Source organism: Salvia hispanica, chromosome 6 (assembly GCF_029641045.1).
Source record: "Salvia hispanica isolate PSC_SH4W2 chromosome 6, Shi_PSC_v1, whole genome shotgun sequence".
Lineage (NCBI taxonomy): Eukaryota > Viridiplantae > Streptophyta > Magnoliopsida > Lamiales > Lamiaceae > Salvia > Salvia hispanica.
Window position 1 is genome coordinate 14,286,869 of NC_142697.1, and position 22,993 is coordinate 14,309,861.

General features: G+C 35.8%; 2 protein-coding genes across 8 annotated transcripts; one reads left to right on the plus strand and one right to left on the minus strand.

Annotated features, from left to right (window-relative positions):
* Positions 1 to 295: 295 nt before the first annotated feature.
* On the plus strand, positions 296 to 18,363 carry LOC125203128 (ubiquitin C-terminal hydrolase 12-like). 6 transcript variants are annotated; one of them, XM_089061349.1, is made up of 32 exons: positions 296 to 469; positions 822 to 891; positions 1,149 to 1,299; positions 1,390 to 1,547; positions 5,371 to 5,636; positions 5,708 to 5,926; positions 6,048 to 6,156; positions 6,233 to 6,348; positions 6,695 to 6,793; positions 7,917 to 8,026; positions 8,445 to 8,519; positions 8,842 to 8,920; positions 9,054 to 9,200; positions 9,266 to 9,346; positions 9,434 to 9,553; positions 11,081 to 11,203; positions 12,149 to 12,226; positions 12,324 to 12,412; positions 12,613 to 12,721; positions 13,000 to 13,068; positions 13,169 to 13,279; positions 14,240 to 14,295; positions 14,409 to 14,586; positions 14,696 to 14,797; positions 14,920 to 14,991; positions 15,181 to 15,246; positions 16,048 to 16,113; positions 16,378 to 16,461; positions 16,585 to 16,698; positions 16,812 to 16,886; positions 16,968 to 17,054; positions 17,835 to 18,363. In XM_089061349.1, exons 1-32 carry the CDS (start codon positions 440 to 442, stop codon positions 17,874 to 17,876), a joined length of 3,351 nt encoding a protein of 1,116 aa, XP_088917475.1. In that variant the 5' UTR covers positions 296 to 439; the 3' UTR covers positions 17,877 to 18,363. The 6 variants fall into 6 exon arrangements, with proteins under 6 accessions (XP_088917475.1, XP_088917473.1, XP_088917474.1 ...); XM_089061347.1 differs by having other exon boundaries at positions 297 to 469; positions 16,582 to 16,698; XM_089061348.1 differs by having other exon boundaries at positions 297 to 469; positions 825 to 891; positions 16,582 to 16,698.
* A 496-nt stretch (positions 18,364 to 18,859) lies between these two features.
* Positions 18,860 to 21,991, minus strand: LPXB (lipid-A-disaccharide synthase B). 2 transcript variants are annotated; one of them, XM_048101418.2, is made up of 8 exons: positions 21,717 to 21,990; positions 21,543 to 21,642; positions 21,035 to 21,140; positions 20,723 to 20,943; positions 20,408 to 20,486; positions 19,935 to 20,173; positions 19,416 to 19,642; positions 18,860 to 19,186 (listed from the first exon to the last, which is right to left on the minus strand). In XM_048101418.2, the coding sequence occupies exons 1-8, from the start codon at positions 21,929 to 21,931 to the stop codon at positions 19,003 to 19,005; spliced, it is 1,371 nt and encodes a 456-aa protein (XP_047957375.2). In that variant the 5' UTR covers positions 21,932 to 21,990; the 3' UTR covers positions 18,860 to 19,002. The 2 variants fall into 2 exon arrangements, with proteins under 2 accessions (XP_047957375.2, XP_047957377.1); XM_048101420.2 differs by having other exon boundaries at positions 19,045 to 19,197; positions 21,717 to 21,991.
* Between the last annotated feature and the right edge of the window lie 1,002 nt (positions 21,992 to 22,993).

Genomic DNA, 22,993 nt, shown 5'->3' on the forward strand with positions numbered 1-22,993 from the left:
TCTTTATGGAACACTATTATACGTACTCTTAGCTTTTGATTCTAAATCTTCAATCTAGGTCAAAAGCTAAATTAATTGTTAAATATGGATCAAATATAATCTTTAATATCAAAAGCTAACAAAATTAATAGTACTACTTAGAAACATTTTTTTTTTTTGGTAAATGTGAATCCAATTTCAAGCTTTAATCTGATTAAACAATTCTGGCTCCAACGTGGCAATCAAAATTAATTAACTCACCAACATTTATAAAATCAACACAGTAAAAGGGAATCACAGCAATTGGAATCCCGAAACTACCCTTGGAATTCGAACCACTCCAATCTCCCTAGTAATTCTTTCTCTAGATCGATCACTGCTACTATTCTTTTCACACAAAAACTTGAAATTTCTGCAAAATAATCCCGATCAATCGATCGCGCTCCCCCAGTTTTGCCCCATGACTCTCCTAACAACTCCCCCAATCGACGTAAGTGACTTATCTTTTCATTTTTTTTAAACAAAATTTCTTTTTGATGTTTATAATAGCAGTTCGTGGGCGTAGATACCCTTGTTTGCATGATTGCCTTACTTAATGGCTTTGTATTGTTTGAGTTTTCTTTCACTTTTGTGTTGAATTCAGCTGTAAGATGGCATTTTCCTGTTGATGGCGTGTTTTTTGGGAAGTGGAAATTACGAGTTTTGCATTGATTGAGATTGAAGATTGTTGTGGTGTATTACGCTTAGTGCTCAAATTTTAGGGTTTGGGTCAGGGATAAGTGTACAACAGTAGGCCTATTAGATCCATATTCGTGACATGTGGCTTTGGTCTATTTATTTAGCAGGCAGAAGGCGAGCAGATGCTTGTGCCACATGCTGATTTTGCTCCAGAAGGCCCTCAACCCATGGAAGGTATTGCCTTTGTGTATTAAAGGTGTCATTACGTTTTAATTTCGACTAGCCACTGCTTTAATTGTGATTCTGTCAACATCATGGAATCTCAGCAGTCGCACTTCTGATTCTTTGAGTTGGGTTAGTCTTTCATAATTTAGCAATTGGCATCTATTGTCATGTATTGGTTGTTGGTGCTCGGGAGGTTTGGCTGGTTTTTCATTTGTTTTATTCTTCTTCTTCTTCTTCTTATTGGGTTGTTGTACTCTATTATCTAGTTGCTTCTACTGAAGCAACAACAAATGCTGTGGATGCACAAGCGATAGATGAACCACCATCTGCACGATTTACTTGGAAAATCGAGAATTTCTCAAAGGTGAACATGAAGAAACATTATTCTGAAGTTTTTCATGTTGGAGGTTTCAAATGGTATTTTACATTGTGCTTTTCCTCATATTATGTCTTTTGTTTTGATGGTATTATGTTCAAGCTGATACAAGCTATGTTTTTGGTGGTCAGGCGAATTCTTATATTCCCAAAAGGGAACAATGTTGATCATCTGTCTATGTATCTTGATGTTGCGGACTCTTCTGCTTTACCCTATGGTTGGAGCAGATATGCACAATTTAGTCTGTCTGTGATTAATCAAATTCACAGCAAATTCACAATAAGGAAAGGTAAGAATTAATTGGCAGCTGCTTTAGGAATATTCATTTCGAAAATATTGTAGATGTGGGAATAATTAGGTAGTGTGGCGAAAGAAAAATTCTCTGATTTTCTTGGCGTTCTTAGTTTCACTAATTCAATACAAGTACAACTGACTAAACTTTTCCAGAAAAACTTTAGTATTGCTTCAGCTGTGGGTACTACCCTACATCATTATGTTGTATCTGAAATGCTCTCTGATGCCAGATCTCGCTAGAGAGTCATTTAAAGTGGTTTTCTAAATTATTAATCTTAGATCTTCTGTGCCAAGTTGAAAGCATTTATTATCTTAAAAATAAGCTTTTTTGTCTCACTTTCTGATATTCATATGTTTACAAACTACAGCACTTTCACATCTTTTAATATACCCCCGTAGAAGTATTTTAGAAAAAGTCTGTAGGATATTCTGTTCTCCTGCCACTTTAGCCCCTTCGGCCTATGGCTTCCTACTAATTAGTAAATACTATACATAATAGAAAGATATTCTATGAATTACTAGTATAGGATGAATGCAAGCTCTGAGAGGAGAGCTAACACTTTAGACATATTACACAGTAATTCTAATCGGATATTATTATAAAAAATAATGCTAAAGGGGGGAAATAATGGTATTTTGATGCCATTTGCTTCTCTTTAAGATGCGACAGCATGCTTGTTCGTTCTCAGTTGGAGTGGGAAAAATCCTCTGTTTGTACCAAACATTTGTTTAGGGTGGATTTGTTTAGAGAAATTCTAATCCACAATCAAATTGTTTACACCAAGTTTGATCAAGCATTTTTTTGGTTGTTATATAATATACAACCAGGGAAAATTTAATTTAATGTGAATTTATATGTTAATGATATTGAACTTCTATGATAATATTTCTAGTCATATAGAATAGTTATTGTAGCGTGTTTGCAGAAGTGTGAATGCACGCGCTCTCCCGCAACTCTGTGTGTGATTGTGTTAACTTTGTGACTTTAGTGTGTGGGAGGTGGTGAGGGATATAAATTAACTAGGTTTAGTACAAACATTTAAATTAATCCAGAATGAACTAGTGATTTAAACTATATAAATTCATTGAGCATTAAGATTTTCGCTGCATAAGTTGAATGTACCTACCTATGGAAGTATGGATTTCAAATAAACTCCCCGAGTTCGCCTCTAGTTCCAGCAGTCCTCACACAACCTTAAGCAAGTTGTAGGCATCTTGTCACTTCAGATGCTTACTGTTCATTTCTGATTCCTAGCTTCCCCTCTTCAGTTTCTATTCCCACTTTTCACCTCTAGTGCATGTAGAACAATGCTGATGTTCTTATGTTTCACTTTCCTTTAGTCTTTACCCATATCAGCAGAACAAATCCTGCTGCTGCCTAACCCTGAATGATAGAATAGATCACCTCCTCTCTTTTCAGTATTAAGTTCTAAGGACTATATTATATACCAGCCAAATCTTGTATTTTTATTTTTATTGTTAGTGATCGAGTCTCCATTTCTTTTATTAGGCATCCTGTCTTGCTGGACAACATGCAGCTGAATGATGCTCATTTGCTGCATTGTTGGTTGTGTTTGCTAGAAGGGCATCTTAACTACATTTCTACATTCTTTTTACTATAGTGTTCAGCTGTTAGATTCATTATATGGGAGTTTAAGATGCTACTTTTCCTTGTTTCTATTTGGAGGTATCTTTTTGACATCAGGTTTTGGAGTTTGATTTCCACTTGTTGTCTTAAGTGCTGATGTAATGCCTTGTTTCTTTGGTAATGGGGAATCTTTTTAGCCTATCAGACTCAATTATCTTCTTTCTTTTTGTATATACAGATACTTGTCAGTGCTCTGATGGTCTATTTGGTTAGAAAGGAATAGGAGGAATTTTGGAATTTCGGAGGAAATCCATCAATGAGTTTGGGAGAGCATTAAATTTAGGGGTTGGCTGGTCAGTTTCAAACCGCATAGATTTCATAGCATTCCTTGTACTTGCTACTATTGGACATTTGAACAGTGTCATTTAGTTTGCTAACTATTTATTTATATATTTGGGGATTCTCATCCCCTCTGTAATTTTATTTTTCTCAATGATAAGATCCCTTGATTCTTATAAAATGGATAGATGTGCCTACGCAAACTGGGCCAAGAACATATTTGATACTGGTATGTGTGGCTTGGGAAATCATAGTTGTCTTGCCATTTTGTTTATTTGTATGGGATATATCCCACCAGTGGAATAATTGTATATAATGGAGACTCTTAAACAGTTAAACTTCACAATTGCCATGTGCTTGTGTTGGGTCTAGGGGTAGTGTAGTTAATGCCCGAGGCCAAAGGTTTTGGCCTCAGGTTCGATTCCACTCCACTGTGACATGATATTTAAACTTATCTATTCATTCATAAGAAAATAAGAAACCTTATAAGTTCCATAATCTCGAATATGTCAAATGAGTTATTAGTAGTTAAAATTCTCTTATAGAAAATACAATAATGAGAGTTATCATGTATATCAAGTATCTTCTATTGATATTTTATGTGTGTCAACAGAAAAGGGTTGATGCCAATTTAATTTCTCTCTTGCACTCCGGTTGTTAGTTTAGTTTGTCTGGACAGGTTTTAGATTTCATGAATAAGATCTAAAGGTTGTTTGACTAAGTTTATAAGCTTTTAGAACAACTTACCAGGTTTTTGTAAAACTTATATTCTTACAAGTTTGTAGGTAACTGTTATCTTGTACAATTTCCATAACTTCAATGAAACTTTCTTGTTTCTTATGCAAAGAAATATATATGCTCCCAAAATAAGATGGTGGGAGGTTGTAAGTTGTTCTAGAGAAGTAAGGGGATTCCAATTTTATTTCTAAAATATATCTTACTTATTTGATCACAACTTTGTCAACTGACAACTTATTTGTTAACATATTAGAAACTAAAAAACATGTTAATAAGGCTAGGCACTATAAAATTTTCTTTGACTAGCTAAGCTAGCTTGGCAAAAAACACTCTTTGAACAAGAAATTCACTTGGGTGAATGCCTGTCATGCTTGTTGTAAAAAAAAGTTCTATGTACACGTAGAGGTTAAATTTCCTACATGGATAATATCTTTATATGGATGGTGATCATAGGGATCATTTTCTATGCTCAGCAATCAATATAAGGAATTACTGAACTGTAGATAGGGACATTGTAAGTGTTCTAGCCATGAAAATATGAAAGGGAGTAGGCAAATATGCCTGAAAGCTGGTCATAGTTCTTGTTTTTTATTAATACTTTTCAGTTGCTTCATACGACAATATGTCACATTGTACTCTTTATCGCTGCAATTTGTTGTGTTTTTTACACTGTTACACATGCATTGACGAAATATATCTTTGCAAGTCTCTTAATACTGCAAATAATCCAAAGCAGTCACTTTATCAATACTCCCTTCGTTCCATAGTAGTGGAGGTGTTCTTTTTGGCACGTGGTTTAAGAAAAAATACATTAAGTGAGTTAAGTAAAGGAAGAATAAAGTAGGAAATGAAAAAGGTAGGGAGATGAAGAGATAAAAAAGTAAGAGAGAGTAAAGTCAGTGAGAAGAAATTTGGTGACTTTTACTAAAAGGGGAAATGACTCCACTACTATGAAACGTACCAAAATGGCAAAATGACTCCACTACTATGGAACGGAGGGAGTATAATTTAGTCTTCAGGTGCATGTATGATTCTTATGCTTGGAACTTTTTTGCTTCGTGCTGGCTTGCTCTTTCTTCAGGATTTTGATTAGGTTCTTTATAACTCATTTGCTATAATTGTTGGCTGTATGATTGATTAACTAATTTTGCAGATACACAACACCAATTCAATTCCAGAGAAAGTGATTGGGGATTCACCTCATTCATGCCACTCAGTGACCTTTATGACCCTGGTCGTGGTTACCTTGTGAATGACACGTGTATAATTGAGGCTGATGTTGCTGTTCGTAAAGTTGTTGATTACTGGTCCCATGACTCAAAGAAAGAAACAGGTTATGTAGGGCTGAAGAATCAGGGTGCTACTTGCTATATGAACTCCCTTCTCCAGACACTGTATCATATTCCTTATTTTAGAAAGGTTTGCTCTTCTGTTGTGCTGTCTTTTTTTTACTTTACATGGGAAGGAACTTACTTGAGATTCTGCTGCAGGCTGTATACCACATGCCAACAACAGAAAATGATAACCCATATGGAAGCATCCCTCTGGCCCTTCAGAGCTTGTTCTATAAGTTGCAGTACAGTGATACAAGTGTTGCAACCAAGGAGTTGACGAAGTCTTTTGGTTGGGATACATATGATTCTTTTATGCAGCATGATGTACAAGAATTGAACAGGGTTCTCTGTGAAAAACTTGAAGACAAAATGAAAGTAATATGACGACACTTCAGAGTTTATGGTTGCTGAATTGATGAAAAGAGAATATGAAACATCCTTTTAAAGGTATGCTGCTAATATAAGATGCTTATTTTGTTATTTATGTTTATTTCAGGGAACTGTAGTGGAGGGCACAATACAGCAGTTATTTGAGGGGCACCATATGAATTACATAGAATGTATTAATGTGGAGTACAAATCAACAAGAAAGGAATCTTTCTATGGTATGCCTTAGGGTTTGACTAGAGTGACTTGGAGCTGTTATTTATTACCTAATGTTACTTACACATGTGGTGCCAGATCTGCAGCTTGATGTTAAAGGTTGTAAAGATATTTATGCTTCTTTTGACAAATATGTGGAAGTAGAACGTCTTGAAGGTGATAACAAATATCATGCTGAGCAGTATGGATTGCAGGTTGGCCTCTTCTATTCATCATTAGCTTTTTATTTAGGAGGATGTTGAGAGACTAATTGAATGCATAAATCACTTGGCTAATTCACTGGATATATTTGTCAAGAGGTAGTAACACCCTATAATTGGCGAAGGAAAAACAAAGGACAGGAAATGGAGAATAGAAAGTATAACTGTTGAGAAAATCTCTGAAGCTTATGTAAAAATTATATAATTTTTAATTTTTTGAGACGTTACCTTTGCTTTAGAATTTTCTCTCTTGAAAAATAAAATGACAATATACCTCTAAACAAAATTTATGTGCCTTCACCCCCCTGGTTTCATGTCTAAGCGACTGCTTACTGTGCAGGATGCTAGGAAAGGTGTCCTTTTCATTGATTTCCCCCCTGTTCTTCAGCTTCAGTTAAAAAGATTCGAATACGATTTTGTTCGTGATACTATGGTCAAGGTAACTTCTTACTTAATATCCCCTATTGGCATTTGACTGCTTATGATTCATATTTTCCTTTCCTTTTGTTTTCTCTTTTTTCCCCTTTAGTCTCAAAGATATATGCTAATGCTTATTTGCTTTGGGAAGAGATGAGTGATCAGCAGTTTCCTTAAAGCAAAACTACCACAACAATGTTGTCATCCCATTATGTGCAGTCAGCTGTGGGTTATATATACAATTGTGTTCCTCTAGAGTAAACTAGTATAATATTATACTCCCTCCGTCCAAAAAAAAAAGTCCCATTTGTGGACGGCATGGGTTTTAATCAGAAATCGGTAAAGTAAGAAAGAAAGAGAAAAACTTTCCTTTTTTAGAAAATTGGTAAAGTAAGACAGATAGGGAGAAAAAGCGGATTAAGTCTTTGAGAAAAACTTTCCTTTTTTAGAAATGGGACTAGTTTTTGTGGACATCCCAAAATGGCAAGATGGGACTATTTTCGTGGATGGAGGGGGAAGTTTTTTTTTTTTTTTTCACTTTTAATATCTTTGCCAGAATAGACTTGGTAGTTTAAGTCTTTAAGAATATGAATGCGTGCCTTTTTTTGCTCGTAACATTATATAGTTTTTACGTAGGTGATTTAGTTTAATTCGACATGATTACTTACACGTTAGGATCAACTGACGACATTGTTTCTAAAAAATCAGTTGAGTTTGCAAGTCAAAAATTTTCTGGACTGTACTGCCAATGCAATTCTGAAAGCTGTATCTTGCAAAAATCTAATTAAATGCCTGAAACTTGAATCCTCAACTAATTTGATGCCTCTGGATGGACTAACCTCCTCATTCCAGTATAACTCTCTCATTGAAAGACATTATAACTCTCTCTGGAAAACATCTTATGTTCTTCATGGTGGAGATCCCTCATGTCATAATTACTTCAATAGTAACTCTGTGGACTGGCAGCATTTGTTACATAGTTTGCTGTATTATTTGAATAATTATGTCCCATCTTCAACCAGGGAATTAGATCTATCCAGTCACGAGTGATCATAAATTAGATTGTACTAGAACATTACATGATCTAAGTTTCTGATTTAACTAGCTGCTTAAAACTGTAACCTTTCTTTTGTATGACCAAGCAGATAAATGATCGTTATGAGTTCCCTTTGCAATTTGACCTTGATAGAGAGAACAGAAAATATTTATCTCCTGAGGCAGATAGCAGTGTCCGCAACCTATACACCCTTCACAGGTATTCCTATCAATACATGCTTTTTAAACAGCCGTGTAGTTTCTGTCACCTGCTTCACTTCAATTTTTCCAAGTTAGTGAATGTCCTCCTATTGGTTTATCTTTAGATGATTTTCAAGTCTGCTTCTACATCTTCCTCCAACTTATCAGCACCTTTATAACTTCTAGCAGGGATTAATATTATTGATTCTTAATACTCCCTCCGTCCCACCCTAACACATTTTCCTTTTTGGGATGTCCCATCCTAAATGACACATTTCTTAAAATAGAAATATCACTCTCTCTACCTTTTCCCACTCTTACTTGATCCTCTCTCCACTTAACACACAAAACAACACTACATAAAATCCCGTACCGAAAAGGAAATGCTCCACTTAGGGTGGGATGGAGGAAGTACTGAATAATATCCTTGTTTGCAGTGTCCTGGTTCACAGTGGGGGAGTGCATGGTGGACACTATTATGCTTATATACGGCCAACACTTTCTGATCAGTGGTATGCCATGTTATGCATCCTGGATTATCTTCACTCTCTTTCGTCCTTTTCCCTCTGTTTTTCTGAATTTAATTTTGAGATTATTTATTCATGGTATGCTATAATAGTACTTGCTGAGATTCATTATATTAATCTGTTACTGGAGACATTGTCTTTCCAAGGAAAATAATGCAAGACTGCTATGGAGCTTTTCTTTGGCTCTGCTTCCTTAATAGCAATCTGATATTGCTGCAAACTGTGTTTGGGATCACCACTTCCGTGTCATTATGTAATTTAGGTTGTTGGTTTATGTTGATGAATTTCCTAGACTATGTTTTTCTAGGTTCAAATTTGATGATGAGCGTGTGACCAAAGAAGACATCAAACGTGCCTTAGAAGAGCAATATGGTGGTGAAGAAGAGGTAGAGCAATTTACATTACACTAGCTTCCTTTTACTAGTGAATTACTTAAAGGCATTAATTTTGGCGTCTACCTGTATGCTGGTTGCATTTTGGTCATGTTCCACAAATCACAGTTTCTCTTCCCTGACACAGCTACCACAGACGAATCCTGGATTTAATAACTCACCATTCAAATTCACCAAATATTCAAACGCTTACATGCTTGTTTATATACGTGAAAGCGACACGGATAAAATCATTTGCAATGTGGATGAGAAAGACATAGCAGAACATCTAAGGGTAAGTCTATGAGTTTTGGCTCTTAATCGTATTCATTACTCTGATTTAATCGGATCTATTTGCAGATACGTTTGAAGAAAGAGCAGGAAGAAAAAGAGCAAAAGAGAAAGGAAAAGGCTGAGGCTCACCTCTACACAATTATTAAGGTCTCGTATTTTTTGTAGTTATTCTTCTTCGTTTTCACATGTTTTACATGGAAGGTTGTTCTCAACTGTTATCGATTGCTTTTGTAGGTTGCTCAAGATGAGGATCTAGTTCATCAGATTGGAAAGGATATATATTTTGATCTTGTGGATCATGATAAAGTTCGGCAATTCCGTATTCAGAAACAGCTAACTTTTAATTCTTTCAAGGTACCTTTACATATTCTTGCATCTCGTAGACAGCTTTTATTCTTTCAAGGCACCTTTACATATTCTTGAGCCTCTTAATGTTGCATCTTATTTGATTTAGCATTAATGTATTTTGATATTATTGCATATTCAAACAATATTTTACATATGTTTGTCATTATATTATATTTGTATATCAGTGTTATCAAATAGCGGATATGACGGCACCATGGCGTTTGGTGGTGGAAACGCCATAGCACCATGGTGCTGCCATAGCACCGCCATATCCACCATTTGACAACATTGCGTGTGTACTGCACTTAGCAATGGAGCATTATGCTAGAAACATGGAGGTTAGACTTGTATTTTATGCTTTATTAATTGTTTTAAGAGTTTTAGATGTTATATTTTTATTATTTTCTAATTTTTGAATTATATATAAATGTATAAGTATTATTTTATTTATTTAATTATTGACCGCCATATCCGCCATACTAATACGTCATATCCCTGTGGCGGTTTTTAGGCAAACCGCCATAAGCCGCCATACGAGATTGATAACATTGTTGTATATACATCAAGATCATTTTGGAACTGATATTACTGAATGCTTATGTCTCAAAATCTACCAAGGAAACTCAAAAAATGTTTGTGCGAGTGATGGAAGTCCTCTCTATGTATTATGTATGCAATGTGTGTGTGCTTCTGGACTCACACACAGAATGTAGAAAGAGTTTAACAACTCACATGTATACATTAGATTGGAGTTTGAGTTACTGCTATTGGGTTGATCACTTTACATCATTTTCAAGGTCACGGATGTGGTTGATTGGTCTTGTCTGAAACATGATACTCCCTCTGTCCCAACGAAGTTGGGTCGTATTCCTTTTTAGATGTCCCAACTAAGTTCAACCGTTTCCTTTTTTGACAAAAAAAACATCTAACCACTCTTAACTTTATGTCATTACTTACTTTACTCTCTCTTATCTCTCCTACTTTATTCCTTTCTCCTATTTTATTTTATTTTCATTTAATTCATTCAACACAATTTCTTGTTGGGATGGAGGGAGTATCACAGAGACCAAGGTTAGGATAATCACAGAATCAGTTGAATCCGTCTTAAGTACTTCCTTCCATTAATGTGTAAAGAATACTAGGTGAAATGAAATCCATCTCCAACCTATATCATTGTCAACCTAACACCATAATGGCTGGTGGTTGACCTTTTGAGGGCTAATTACCTAACTCAATTGATCTTGGGGATGCTGAAAGGCTTGGTGCATCAGTGCATGTAACTATTGTACCTTGGCATGAGTTGGTTCTTAAAATTAGCGATTCCATTTATTATCAAAATACAAGATGAAGATTAGGCTTCTCTCAACTGGAGCATTTCCTGTAGCAGAATTTCTCAAAGATTAATTTTATGAACTTGATTTATAGCTTTACCACTATACGTTGAATATTGATTTTCATAGGTGGGGGATTTGGTGGTCTTAAGATACTTAACTACAATGTGGCACCTTATCTCATTATCATGTCAATTCTCAGGAAGAAGTTGCGAAGGAGTTTGGGATACCAGTGCAATTTCAACGTTTCTGGTTATGGGCCAAACGCCAAAATCATACATACCGCCCAAACCGCCCACTCACACCTCAAGAGGAAAATCAATCTGTAAGTACTTTTATTTGTTTATGTTTTGCTGTCCTTGTTGATGTAGGTATTGTTGAAACAAGTTAACATCATCTCTCTGTAAATGCTTGACACCCTGATTCTTATGTTCTTGTCGACATTGGTGGTTGCTAAAATATCCATTTGGCTAGAAGCTCACACCTAAAACTAGGTCAAGTTTTTACATGTCTATAATAGCTTATAAAATGTACGGAGTAATACAATATTTTTTGTCTATCAAGGCATGATAACATAGAATATTGGGGTTTTCCAATGGATGCATGCTTGGTTTTAAAAGAGTTCAGTGGCCATTGTGGAACTACTGTTGGATCATAATTAATTTCTGTTATAGTACTGCTGCTAAGATCTTAACACTTCATTTACTTCCTGCTCCATCATAAAACTTGTAAACGGCTCTAAGCAATTGTCCTTCAATATGCTGGATGCCTACTTGTAGAGGGCAATGGCAAGTCGGATTATATTGGAATAGCTTGATGCTAGGTGTGGTGATGACTGATGAGAAAAGAAGTTGGAGTATTAAACTACTTAGAAGCAATTATATTAAAGGGGAAAATAACCTCAAGCTAAGTAGAATAACCATGTGGTGGATCCAATAAGAGAAAGCACTCTAGTTAAAAGGACAAAATTTGAAAGGTGGGGCAAAGCAATGATAGTTAGTTTTTTACATGTAGCTTCTGATATGGTGGCCTTGATTGATATGGCAATCCTTAATTCCCTCTTCTACTGCTTAAACTGGGATGAACCTTCCATCTAGGATTGACATTTGAGAGTAAGAAGAATACGGTCTTTGTTGTTGGAAACTGCTAGTCCAATGACATTCACCTGCTCAAGTTTTTTTTTTATCAGATTTTTCAGTTATTCTACATTGTGTATTGGGATCTCTTCTTTTACATGCATTTATGACATTCTGCTTATTGTTTTCCTCAGGTAGGCCAGTTAAGAGAAGTATCCAACAAGGCAAATAATGCCGAGCTAAAATTATTTCTGGAAGTAGCAGTCGGCCTGGTAAAAAAAATTTGCTTTTTTTTGCTAATGCTTAATGATTATTTATGCTCCTGACTTTTATGTCTTAAGTTTTTGTGCCCCATTACCATTTATACAGGATATGCAACCTCTTCCTCCACCTGAGAAGACTAAGGAGGATATTATTTTGTTTTTCAAACTTTATGATCCAATCAGAGAGGAGCTCAGGTATGTCTCATCTTGTCTTGTGCCAATTTTGCATCAAATATATTGGCACCTCATAGTATGTCATGCTGTCTATTGTCTTCTCATTATAGCTAAATTGCATTAGATAGATTGATCTCTTGACAAATTCTTGGAAGTTGGAACTAGCATCAGGGATCATGATAGATAACTATAGTTTGTGAATTTTTATTTGTTGTGATTAGATATGTTGGAAGGCTGTTTGTGAAAGGAAATGGAAAGCCAATGGATATATTGAAAAAGCTTAATGAAATGGCTGGCTTTGCTCCTGATGAAGAAATTGAACTCTTTGAGGTCGAAGCTTCTCATCTATGTTCTATTCCCTTTGTCCTATTAAAAATGAAACGTTTTCCTTTTTTGGGTTGTCACAGTAAAAATGACACGTCCTAAAATGGATACAACATCATCTCTACTTTTTCTCTCTCCACTCAAAAAACAACACTACATAAAATCCCATGCCAAAAAGAAAATGTTTCATATTTAGTGGGACGGAGTGAGTATTTCAGAGTTTGCATCATTCTAAATCTTTAAGCTTTAAGTTTTCTTATTTACCTTACACTGGATTTATGTAGGAAATCAAATACGAACCTAATGTCATGTGCGAGCACATTGATAAGAAGCTCAGCTTTCGTAGCAGTCAGGTTTATCAATTGTAAATTCATTGAATTTGGCAAACCAAAAAATTCTATATTTCTCAAGCCATGCGTCACATGATGTCCTTTTTCTCTTGGCTATACTCAGCTTGAAGATGGTGACATAATTTGCTTCCAAAAGTCTCCTCAAGGTCTGAGCAGTGAAGAATGCAATTATCCTACTGTCTCTGCTTTTCTGATTTATGTGCACAATCGCCAGGTATCTCTTTGATGGCTAAACCATTTGCATTTGTAGATTTCGTTAGTGGGTTCACCTGTTTGGTACTCTCATAGTTCATTCTAGTTGTTCTTTTATGTCGACCAGCTGTGATTAAAAAATAGGGATTATTTTAAGCACTAGCAGTCATATTTTCATCCAGAAACTTCATTTCTGGTGCTTGAAGCCTTGAACTATGTTTTGAAATATGTTTTATCAAATAAAATGACACAGGTATTAAGTTGTAATAATAGGATCGCTCTCATTTGTATTTGTGGCAAGACTTTAAGTAATTGTCTCATCTGAAAGCACTGATAGTTCAGTCATCTTCATTTTCTATAATAATACTCTAAAGCACATGCACAAAGATACTGTTTCTTTCTTCCACTTATTTGACTTTGTCTGTTGTCTGAATTCAGCCTAGTCATTGGTTGATTCAAATGACCGAAATGCTAGAATAGAAGTATGTGGTAAAGATAAATCTGTGATCAGTTTATGACTCACTCAGTTATTTCTTTGCTTATTTGTCAAGATAAAGTTGAGCGTGTATTTTCAAGGACATAATGCATTGAATTATGTACTCAATCCTTGCGATTCACCTTGGCTTATAGATGTTATAGCTTAACCTCAGGTGCTAAACTGAAGGATGGAATTATGCTATCTAATTTGTCTATACTTTAGGAAATAACTCACATAAATTTCTTACCTAGCCGTTCGCCATTAAATGTCCCATTTTTCCTTTTTCGTCCGTCCGCCAATAAATGTCCCATTTCACTTTTACTATATTCGGTAAGTGGACCCTACATTCCACACATTTTATTATAAAACCAATATATAGAAGTATGAGACATTTAATCATGGACGGAGGGAGTATTGTTTCTGTTCATGCTTTACATTTGAAACCTTATGTCATTGAGTTATTTTTTGGATGTTGTTTTACGTAGCTTATTTGATGGTTGATAGGTGGTTCGCTTTCGCTCATTGGAGAAGCCCAAGGAAGATGAATTTTGTCTGGAATTGTGAGAATCTTAGTTTATAAATCTTTGAAGTCTATTAATTTATTCCTGTGGCTGAGCTGTTCCATTTATCTGTTTCCAAGGGATTATCTTCTTGACATAAGTATTAATTTCAGGTCAAAACAAAACAATTATGATGAAGTTGTTGAATATGTGGCCCGGCGTCTTGGCTTAGATGATGCATCTAAAATTAGGCTTACATCCCATAACTGTTATTCACAGCAACCAAAGCCACAACCAATCAAATATCGAGGTGCTGAACGACTTACAGACATGCTTATTCATTATAACCAGGTGGTATATGATTGTGATATTAAACTTGTAGCTTTCTCAGTTGATTTTTGTTTGGTCCGAGTTTGTCTGTTGACAACAGCTTTCCATTCCATGTCTGTTGAATATATAGATTTCAGATATACTATACTATGAAGTGCTGGATATCCCTTTGCCTGAACTGCAAGGCCTAAAAACTTTGAAAGTTGCTTTCCATCATGCCACTAAAGATGAAGTGAGTGCTTCAAGGACCAGTCCTCTGGATTTTTTTGTTTTTTTTTTGTTTGTCTTTTTCTTTTTTTTATGGGTGTACAATGTTTCCCTGGATCTTTCAATGCCATTTCCAAAACTATTCAGGTTGTTATTCACACTATCAGATTACCAAAACAGAGTAGTGTGGGGGACGTCATTAATGATCTCAAGAGTAAGGTAAGACCTGGAAATCATCCTGCTGCAAAATGCATGTAGAGTAAAAGATAAAAGTATTTGTGTTAAGATACTCCACATATTAATTCAAAGTCTTTTTTAGTAAATGTATGCTCCTAGTCACGTTTAGATAATTTTTAAAGATTTCTAGTAGCATGAATCCCACATTAATTTATTGCACTCCTATTTCAGGTTGAGCTGTCTCATCCAGATGCAGAACTGAGATTGCTGGAGGTTTTCTATCATAAGATTTATAAGGTACTTGATTCTGCTTATTACTCCCTCTGTCCCTCTGCAGATGAGTCGTATTCCTTTTTCAATTGTCCCACTGTAGCTGAGTCATTTCTTTTTTTGGCAAAAAGTACTTTACTCTCTCTTCATCTCTCTACCTTTTTCCTTTCTACTTTATTCTCCTTTTACTTAACTCTTTTAAAACATTTTTTCTTGAATCTCGTGCCGAAAAGAAATGTCTCTACTATAGAGGGACGGAGAGAGTATATTAATTACTATCATGGTATAGCAGTTAGCAGCAAGACTTGAGACATAAATGTGTAGTTACTTTATCTTATTTGATAAATGAGTGAGCTTATTCAGGTAGTATTACATAGTCATATTATCCTACATAATTGACTTTTAGTTTTTTGTTCTAAATCCATAAATGATTGTTCATGGTGTTATAGCTGCTGTTAGTGCCTGCTTATTTTCCATCTTTGTTTCATGCGAGTACATTTTTTTTCCTGCTGTTATTAGCTCTTTTGCATACTGGGTTTTCTTTAACATTTTTTACATCCAAACTTTTTGGAGGCACTAAATACATGTAAATGGAGTCTATAGATTTGCTGTTGTTAACCCTATGGTTGCAGAGTTGCTGCTAAAACCCATAGTTAAAAAATATTCGCTATAGTTTAGCACACGTACTTGCATCCTTGTTAGTGCTTTAACTAACTTTGATGTTTATTACAATTGATTTTTGCAGTCCACTAAATTTATGATGTTCTAAGGTTCTAATGCAATTCTATTATGAAAATTGAAAACATTATTTCTGTTGTTTGTCTTCAGATATTCCCGCTCCAAGAAAAGATTGAAAATATAAATGATCAATACTGGACGTTGCGTGCTGAGGAGGTACTCTCTCTTTCCCCCTGTCCCTGTTCCTGTGCACCTAATGTTTACTCCTTGGATAGCAGTAGTACAGTAATAGTAGGTATTTGAACCTAGCAGTAAACAATGGGGTGTATTTGAGCATCTTCTGTATCTCTTTTCCCTATTTATGGGTCTGTCGTAGAATTCAGAAACATACAAAAGAAGGAAATATTGTTCGCATGATAGCATGAATATAATTTTTTAAACATGAGCTTGAAAATATTCATATTTTTCTTTGTGATGCAGATACCCGAGGAGGAGAAAAACCTTGGTCTTAATTATCGCTTGATCCATGTATACCATTTTATGAAAGATACTGCTCAAAATCAGGTTGTAATTAAATTAGATGCTTGAAAATGTGTAGTCTGACATACACATTTGTACTCCTGCATAGTGAAATTTTACTTCTTCAAATTGATATTCAAGTTGCCTCTCTTGTTCTCCTTACAGCAGATCCACAATTTTGGAGATCCCTTTTTCTTGGCCATTAATGATAACGAGACTTTGGGTGAGATTAAAATGCGCATACATAAAAAATTGCATGTTCCTGATGAGGAGTTCTCCAAGGTATGTTGTTCTCTCTTTTGAAATGTCCTGATAGAAAACCTGTGGAATGGGGATGTTTTGCTTTTCCTCTTTTTGGATATCATTTTTGTGTTGATAATTTTGGAACATCCCAGTGGAAGTTTGCATTTTTATCTTTGGGTCGGCCTGAATATCTTCAAGATTCAGACATCGTGTCCAGTCGTTTTCAGGTAATGATTTCCTTATTGCTTCAAGATTCTTTCCTCATATATATGTGATTTTCTCACCTTTATTTCACTTACGTGTTGCAGAGAAGAGATGTTTACGGTGCTTGGGAACAATACCTTGGACTAGAGCACTCTGACAACACTCCAAAGCGGTCATATGCAGCTAACCAGGTTAGTACTTATTTGAAGCTGTTTCACTTTATAATATCCGGTCCTCTTAATTCAAAATAGATGTATAGTTGGGAACTACTACTATAATTTTCCTTCTTTCTCTGTTTATTAGTGAAACCATACAATTATCTTGATTACTTTCTTATTGCTTCCAATCATTGAATTGGAATTTTTTTAAAGATGACTGGTGGCAGCTCAATACTTTCATGGCACCTCAATCCTTTCAATTTATAAGTAGCTCCTGCTCTTAGGTGGTACATGCCATGGACGTTGTTTGTAAAAGCATACGTCTTTTATAGGGATTTTCTTGGCAGCTAAAATTCTTTCACTGCACTGCAGTTTCATATTGGTGCTTTAATGCGGAAAACTTTCCTTTACTTCTAGACTAAGTACGTTTTACTTAATGAAACAGTCATTTTAAAATGATATGCAACTCATCTGCTTGCCACCTCCTTTTAGATTCCCTTTGTATGGTGAATCACAGTATATCGAAAGATGATTCTCTAGTACTGTAGACAAAATTGCCCTTTCAATACAAGGAACATATGCCTAAGTCACTATGTTATTTTAATATACTAGTGGTATTGCAACATCATGTCTGGCTTCTGATGCAAGTTGGAGAACTGTTAGATTCTGCCAAGTTAGACAGTCAACTAGTTGCTTTTATTGAGGAATTTCTGGTGAAGGAAATCCAATCTACAATGTTATTTAACCATGCACTCTCCTTCCTTGGTAATATATGTACATTTGGTCCTAATCTGTTTTACCTTGGCATTGTAGAATCGGCACACGTTTGAGAAACCTGTCAGAATCTACAATTAGTACATACCCAAGAGCTGTGCATTGGATGTGTAAAGGAGTGAACTTGGAGAGGGAATAGAATTCAAGCGGATCAAAGGCATATCATGTCTATATGCGCGTCACAAGTACAAGCAGTGTGGTGAAAAAATTGTGGTTTTATGGAAACAAGGCATAAAAGCTGTTAATAGCTGATGTAGCCTCAAAGTCAATCAAAGGTTCTTCCTCCACACCTATACATAGTTTTACGAGTTACCTTGGTATATTTCCATCTTAAGATTTTATTGTAATTAGAAATGCATAAGATTTTTGGCGGGGATGTATAGAGGGTATAGCTGTGTATTTATACTTTTCCATTTTTGCCCTTGTATTTCCTGTTTGTTCTATAACCATATGATTTTGAGTAGACCCTAGAAGAAACAAGTATTGATTGGAGATATGTATGATTATACAGGGAAACTAATTGTTTTAAGTCACTCAATTAGATGTGGAGTGGCGCTTCTTTTCTCAACTGATTTCAGTATCATCACATTTACATCCTTTGTCGTCTCTTGAACCTTTTTTTTACTAATAAGAGATTCGACATTCTAACTACCTTCTGAGCTTGAAATTATTTTGTATTCTACTTAAATACTTCTGGACCCCTACTTCATTGGAGCAAGAATTTATTTTGATGAATATATTTGTTGCCAGAAGCAACAGAAATTTAGACACTATGACTCAAGTCTTAACCCCATCCTACCCTGCCCATCAACACCATGGAGTTGACATCATAGTTCCATTAATGCATCTGAATCCATTTTCGTGAGATCCTTCGTCTCTATGTTTTAGAGTAAAACGATTTTCTCCATGAAGTGGGCATGGAGAGGCATCGAGAAATCAGGGAGGGCGATTCGAGAAAGCGTCTGTAGAGATCGGCATCTACGCACCAGGCTGAGATTTTAAACTTTGAGCTAGTAGTTTGCCAACAAAATTTGAAAATTTTAATAGCCAGAAGAAATGGATGATTTTAATAGCAAAATATTGAACATTGTTTTCTACCATATCTGACAAGATTTTCCCCAGAATTTTCATAGTATTCAAAACAATCACATCATGTAAGAAACTCAGTAGGAAATTATTCGGGCATATCACCGTGAAGGAAAAATCTCTAACCTGAAGTGCCCACCGTAGATCTTAATACTGCTGATGCAGCCACTACACTTGGTGTGTACTCAAAAGACGGATTACATATCGAGTGTGCATCTACTTTTTGTTGAGGATCCAGCAAACTCAGAAACTTATTGGCAGCAGTAATCTGTTGTTGGCGAAGGCTCTCATCGTGCATCAACTCCCTGCGTTACAACTGTTTAAGCACTACTCACTTCACACAACATATCGAAATGTAAGTTCAATCTAGAGGTACTCTGCCCATCTTACCTGGGGACCTATCTATCTTAGAGAATATATTAAAAGCGTGAAAATATACGTATTCCATACTTTTCCGTCAAATAGAACACGCCCTAACGAGAAAAAGGATAAAACCACGAAAACGAGTAAAATGTTAGAGGAAGTGGGACTTACAGGAGCACTGGAGCTAACTGTGGAGGAGTGCACGCTTCAAAAAGAGTTTCAGGGATTATAGGTGAATCTAGGACAATATTTGGAAGTGAGATGTAAGGTACTTTAGCTTTATATCGTATGAACCATTCAGTCAGGATATGTGCTCGATATGCAACAACACAAGGTAAACGAGCAAGCTGCATTTCCACTGCCACGGTCCCAGACGTGCATAGTGCTATCTGACTTGCCTGTGCAAATTTTGAAGTCAGTTACAAGTATTCAGAGTGAATCCAATACTAAATGTATGATATACTAGGGGGCGAGATGGTACAGCTAGCAAAGTGCAATAAGGAAAGCAAATTCAGAAAATCATTTCTGAAGCTACGTCAGCAGCGAGCAAATAAATGGTGAAACTATATCGGAAAAGTGTCGCCACCTAACAAATGAATTTACAACCATGCTTAATCAATTTGGTCTTCTTGACATGAAGAAGAGACCTTTCATTATCAAGCATGCAGAGAGAATACTGTGAACACTTACACTGAATGCATTGTACTTCATGCATGTCGATCCACCCGGAACCAATACAACAGGTACAGGCCACTTGTGAACAGTGTCACTTATATACTCTTGCACATGCTTATTAGGTGCCACATGGATTACTACTGTCAGCTCCGAGAAGGAATCCTTGATTAGTTCCAAAGTGCGTGCATATATTGGAAGCATGCGGGTGACCTCTTGCAATCGGCTTCCGGGCAGCACAGAAATGATTTTTGATCCTTAATAACAAAAGTAAATGATCAGTTTGCAACTTATATGAACACATAACCACTGCCACTCCCTTATGTTTTTATCAATTTTTACACAGATCGACTCACTTCAAGATTGACTACTGATTCTCTACCTTATGTAATAACTAACAATCTGTAAAGCTAACTATATATTATTTAAACAAAAGAAGACAACCAACCAATGTAGGTATAATACCTAGAGATTAAATTAGTTTAATGTACCTGAGGGCACCCCATATTTCTTTCTAAATTCCTCGCCATCACCTTGAACCTTCCACTCCCTGTCCATGTAATTGTCATTCTGCGAAGAAAAACATTAAACTAGAACAAAAAGAGACAGGAAAAATCTACAAATTTGAAGTAAACCATCCTTTTGTTCCGAATTAGAGCACCATGAGGCCATCAGTCAGACTCGAAAATGGATAAGGGAGCATTTTTAGTCGGTTTCTCATTTTGTTAAAATGGAACAGGGAAGAAAACGAGCATCGATGGTCATGAATGGCCATCAACGGTTGAGCATCAAACAAGAGAGTTCACCTTGAGGTCGAAAACATCTTCTAGTGCTGGATGGCCGACAAATGTAGCAGGGAGTCCATATGATCTACAGATTTGTGCCTCAAACGGAAGGATACAGAACAAATGATCGACAAACCCCACAAGTCCTTTAAGTCTCGATTCACCTCCTCTCCACGCCCAAAATGATGGAGCTACATAGTGAAAGTGTTGAGGAGTAGCAAGTCCTTGTGGACCATATCTAGCTGCAAAAAGCATTTTTCCCATGTTCCTACACATTTTTATTTAAATAAGACATCCTTTGAAAAAAGGCAAGGGCAGTTATAGCAAAATCACCTCGCAAATGCTTGAGAAAGCGGAAGGAAAAGCCCTTGGAGTCAACTGTGAGCACAACATGTGGCTGAAAAGCTAGCGCTGATTCAACCGTCTGGTTTAGCCTGAGCTGGAATTAAACATTAGTGAGTACTACTAATTAAAGTAGGGAGTATTGGCGCCTAATATCACAAAACTTTCCAAAAATTTGATTTTTCGCATGAACTTGGCATATTATATTACAAACTTATATAGTTGTTGCATTTTTACCACCGGCATTCTGGGGGGACTTTGTAATCATATAACTATCATTTTTCAGTGATAACCATATCTGACATGCTATGATGGTAAGAGAATGTACTCAGATTTTTTCGCCAGTGATAAAAATGCAACAACTAATATTAAATGACATGTTTAAAGTTCGTGTGAAAAAACAAACATTTGAAAAGTTTCGTGATATCAAGCGGCAATACCCCATTAAAGTAAAAAGCATTGGAAATTTCAGAGTTGGGATTGGTGCAGTTAGAATTACCCTAAACTTGGTGAGATGCGGCAATAATTCCCAAATGCCCATGACAGCAATATCCTCCATGGGAAACAAGGTATCCAACCCTTGCTGCGACATCATCAATCTAAAGGTATTCTAATGCTTTAATCAAATCAGCTTTAGATTATTTGGGTGAACCAAATCAGAGTAATTTCTTACCCTCCAACGCCTGTGAAACGAACGGGAAAAGGGGAAAGCTTTCTTAAAGAATTCATAAAACGAGACGCAATAATGTCGCCAGAAACCTCCCCAGCGACGATGAAAACTCTCAGCTCCCCATCTTTGGAACCCACACTTTCTCTGCCTAAAACTGACAGGGACCTTTTCCCTACGCACAAAAACTTCAATCCAATCTTCGCAGTTTTCACAAACATAGCTTCTCTGCTTCACAAAAAGAAAAGTATTTCACCAAACACACAAAAACCTCGTATCCCAATCTGTAGTTTCCGTCTTTAAAACTACTCCCTCCGTCCAATTGAAGGTGACTCATTGTCCTTTTTAGTTTGTCCCAACCAAGATGATCCATTACTTAAAATGGAAACACATTTATCTCTACTTTATCCTTCTCTCTTACTTTACTCTCTCCTCTTAACACACAAAAATTAATTGCATAAAATCTCGTGCCGCCCAAGGAAGGGGTCATCTTCCTTGGGACGGAGGGAGTATAAAATTTGAGAACTGAGTTTTATAAAACTAGTGCAACACTTAATGCCATAATTTATAGTAGTATATTTATTGAAAATATTTTAACTAGTAGTATACATGTGTATTTTATAAAAGAGTAAAGGCTAAAACTAATTTTGAACATATCTTCATTTTATGATTTTGGTCCTATACTTTATCTTTTGAATTTTTGCATCCTGAATATCTCGGATCACAATTGGTCCAACATTAATAATTCCGTCAATTGTTAAACGGTTTTAACCCAATTTTAACCGATTTTTAAACGATTTTAACCCGAATGGGACCGTTAAAACCATCAAAATCGGTTAAAATCGGGTTAAAACCGTTTAAAAATTGACGGAATTGTTAGTGTAGGACCTGTGATCCGAGTTGAAATGTTCAGGATGCAAAAATTCAAAAGATAAATAGTATAGGACCAAAATCATAAAATGGTCATATGTTTAGGACCAGTTTTGACCTTTACTCTTTATAAAAAGAGCATATTACATGTGAAGTCATAAACTTTTAAAATAGTTTGGTTTTTCTCGTGAACTTTAAATGTTGCATGAAAAGTTATAAACTTTATTGGATTATATAAGTTTCTCATCCGACCCAATAGATTTCCGACACAAACTTATCTTATGTGGTGCGCCGGAGGCGTGACTTGTCAAATGACAAATTTAGGATTCAATTCGAATTGTGGAATTAATACTACTTTTATACTGAATTTGATTTGTATATTTTCATTTTTGCTACTTGTATGTTCGTGGTAT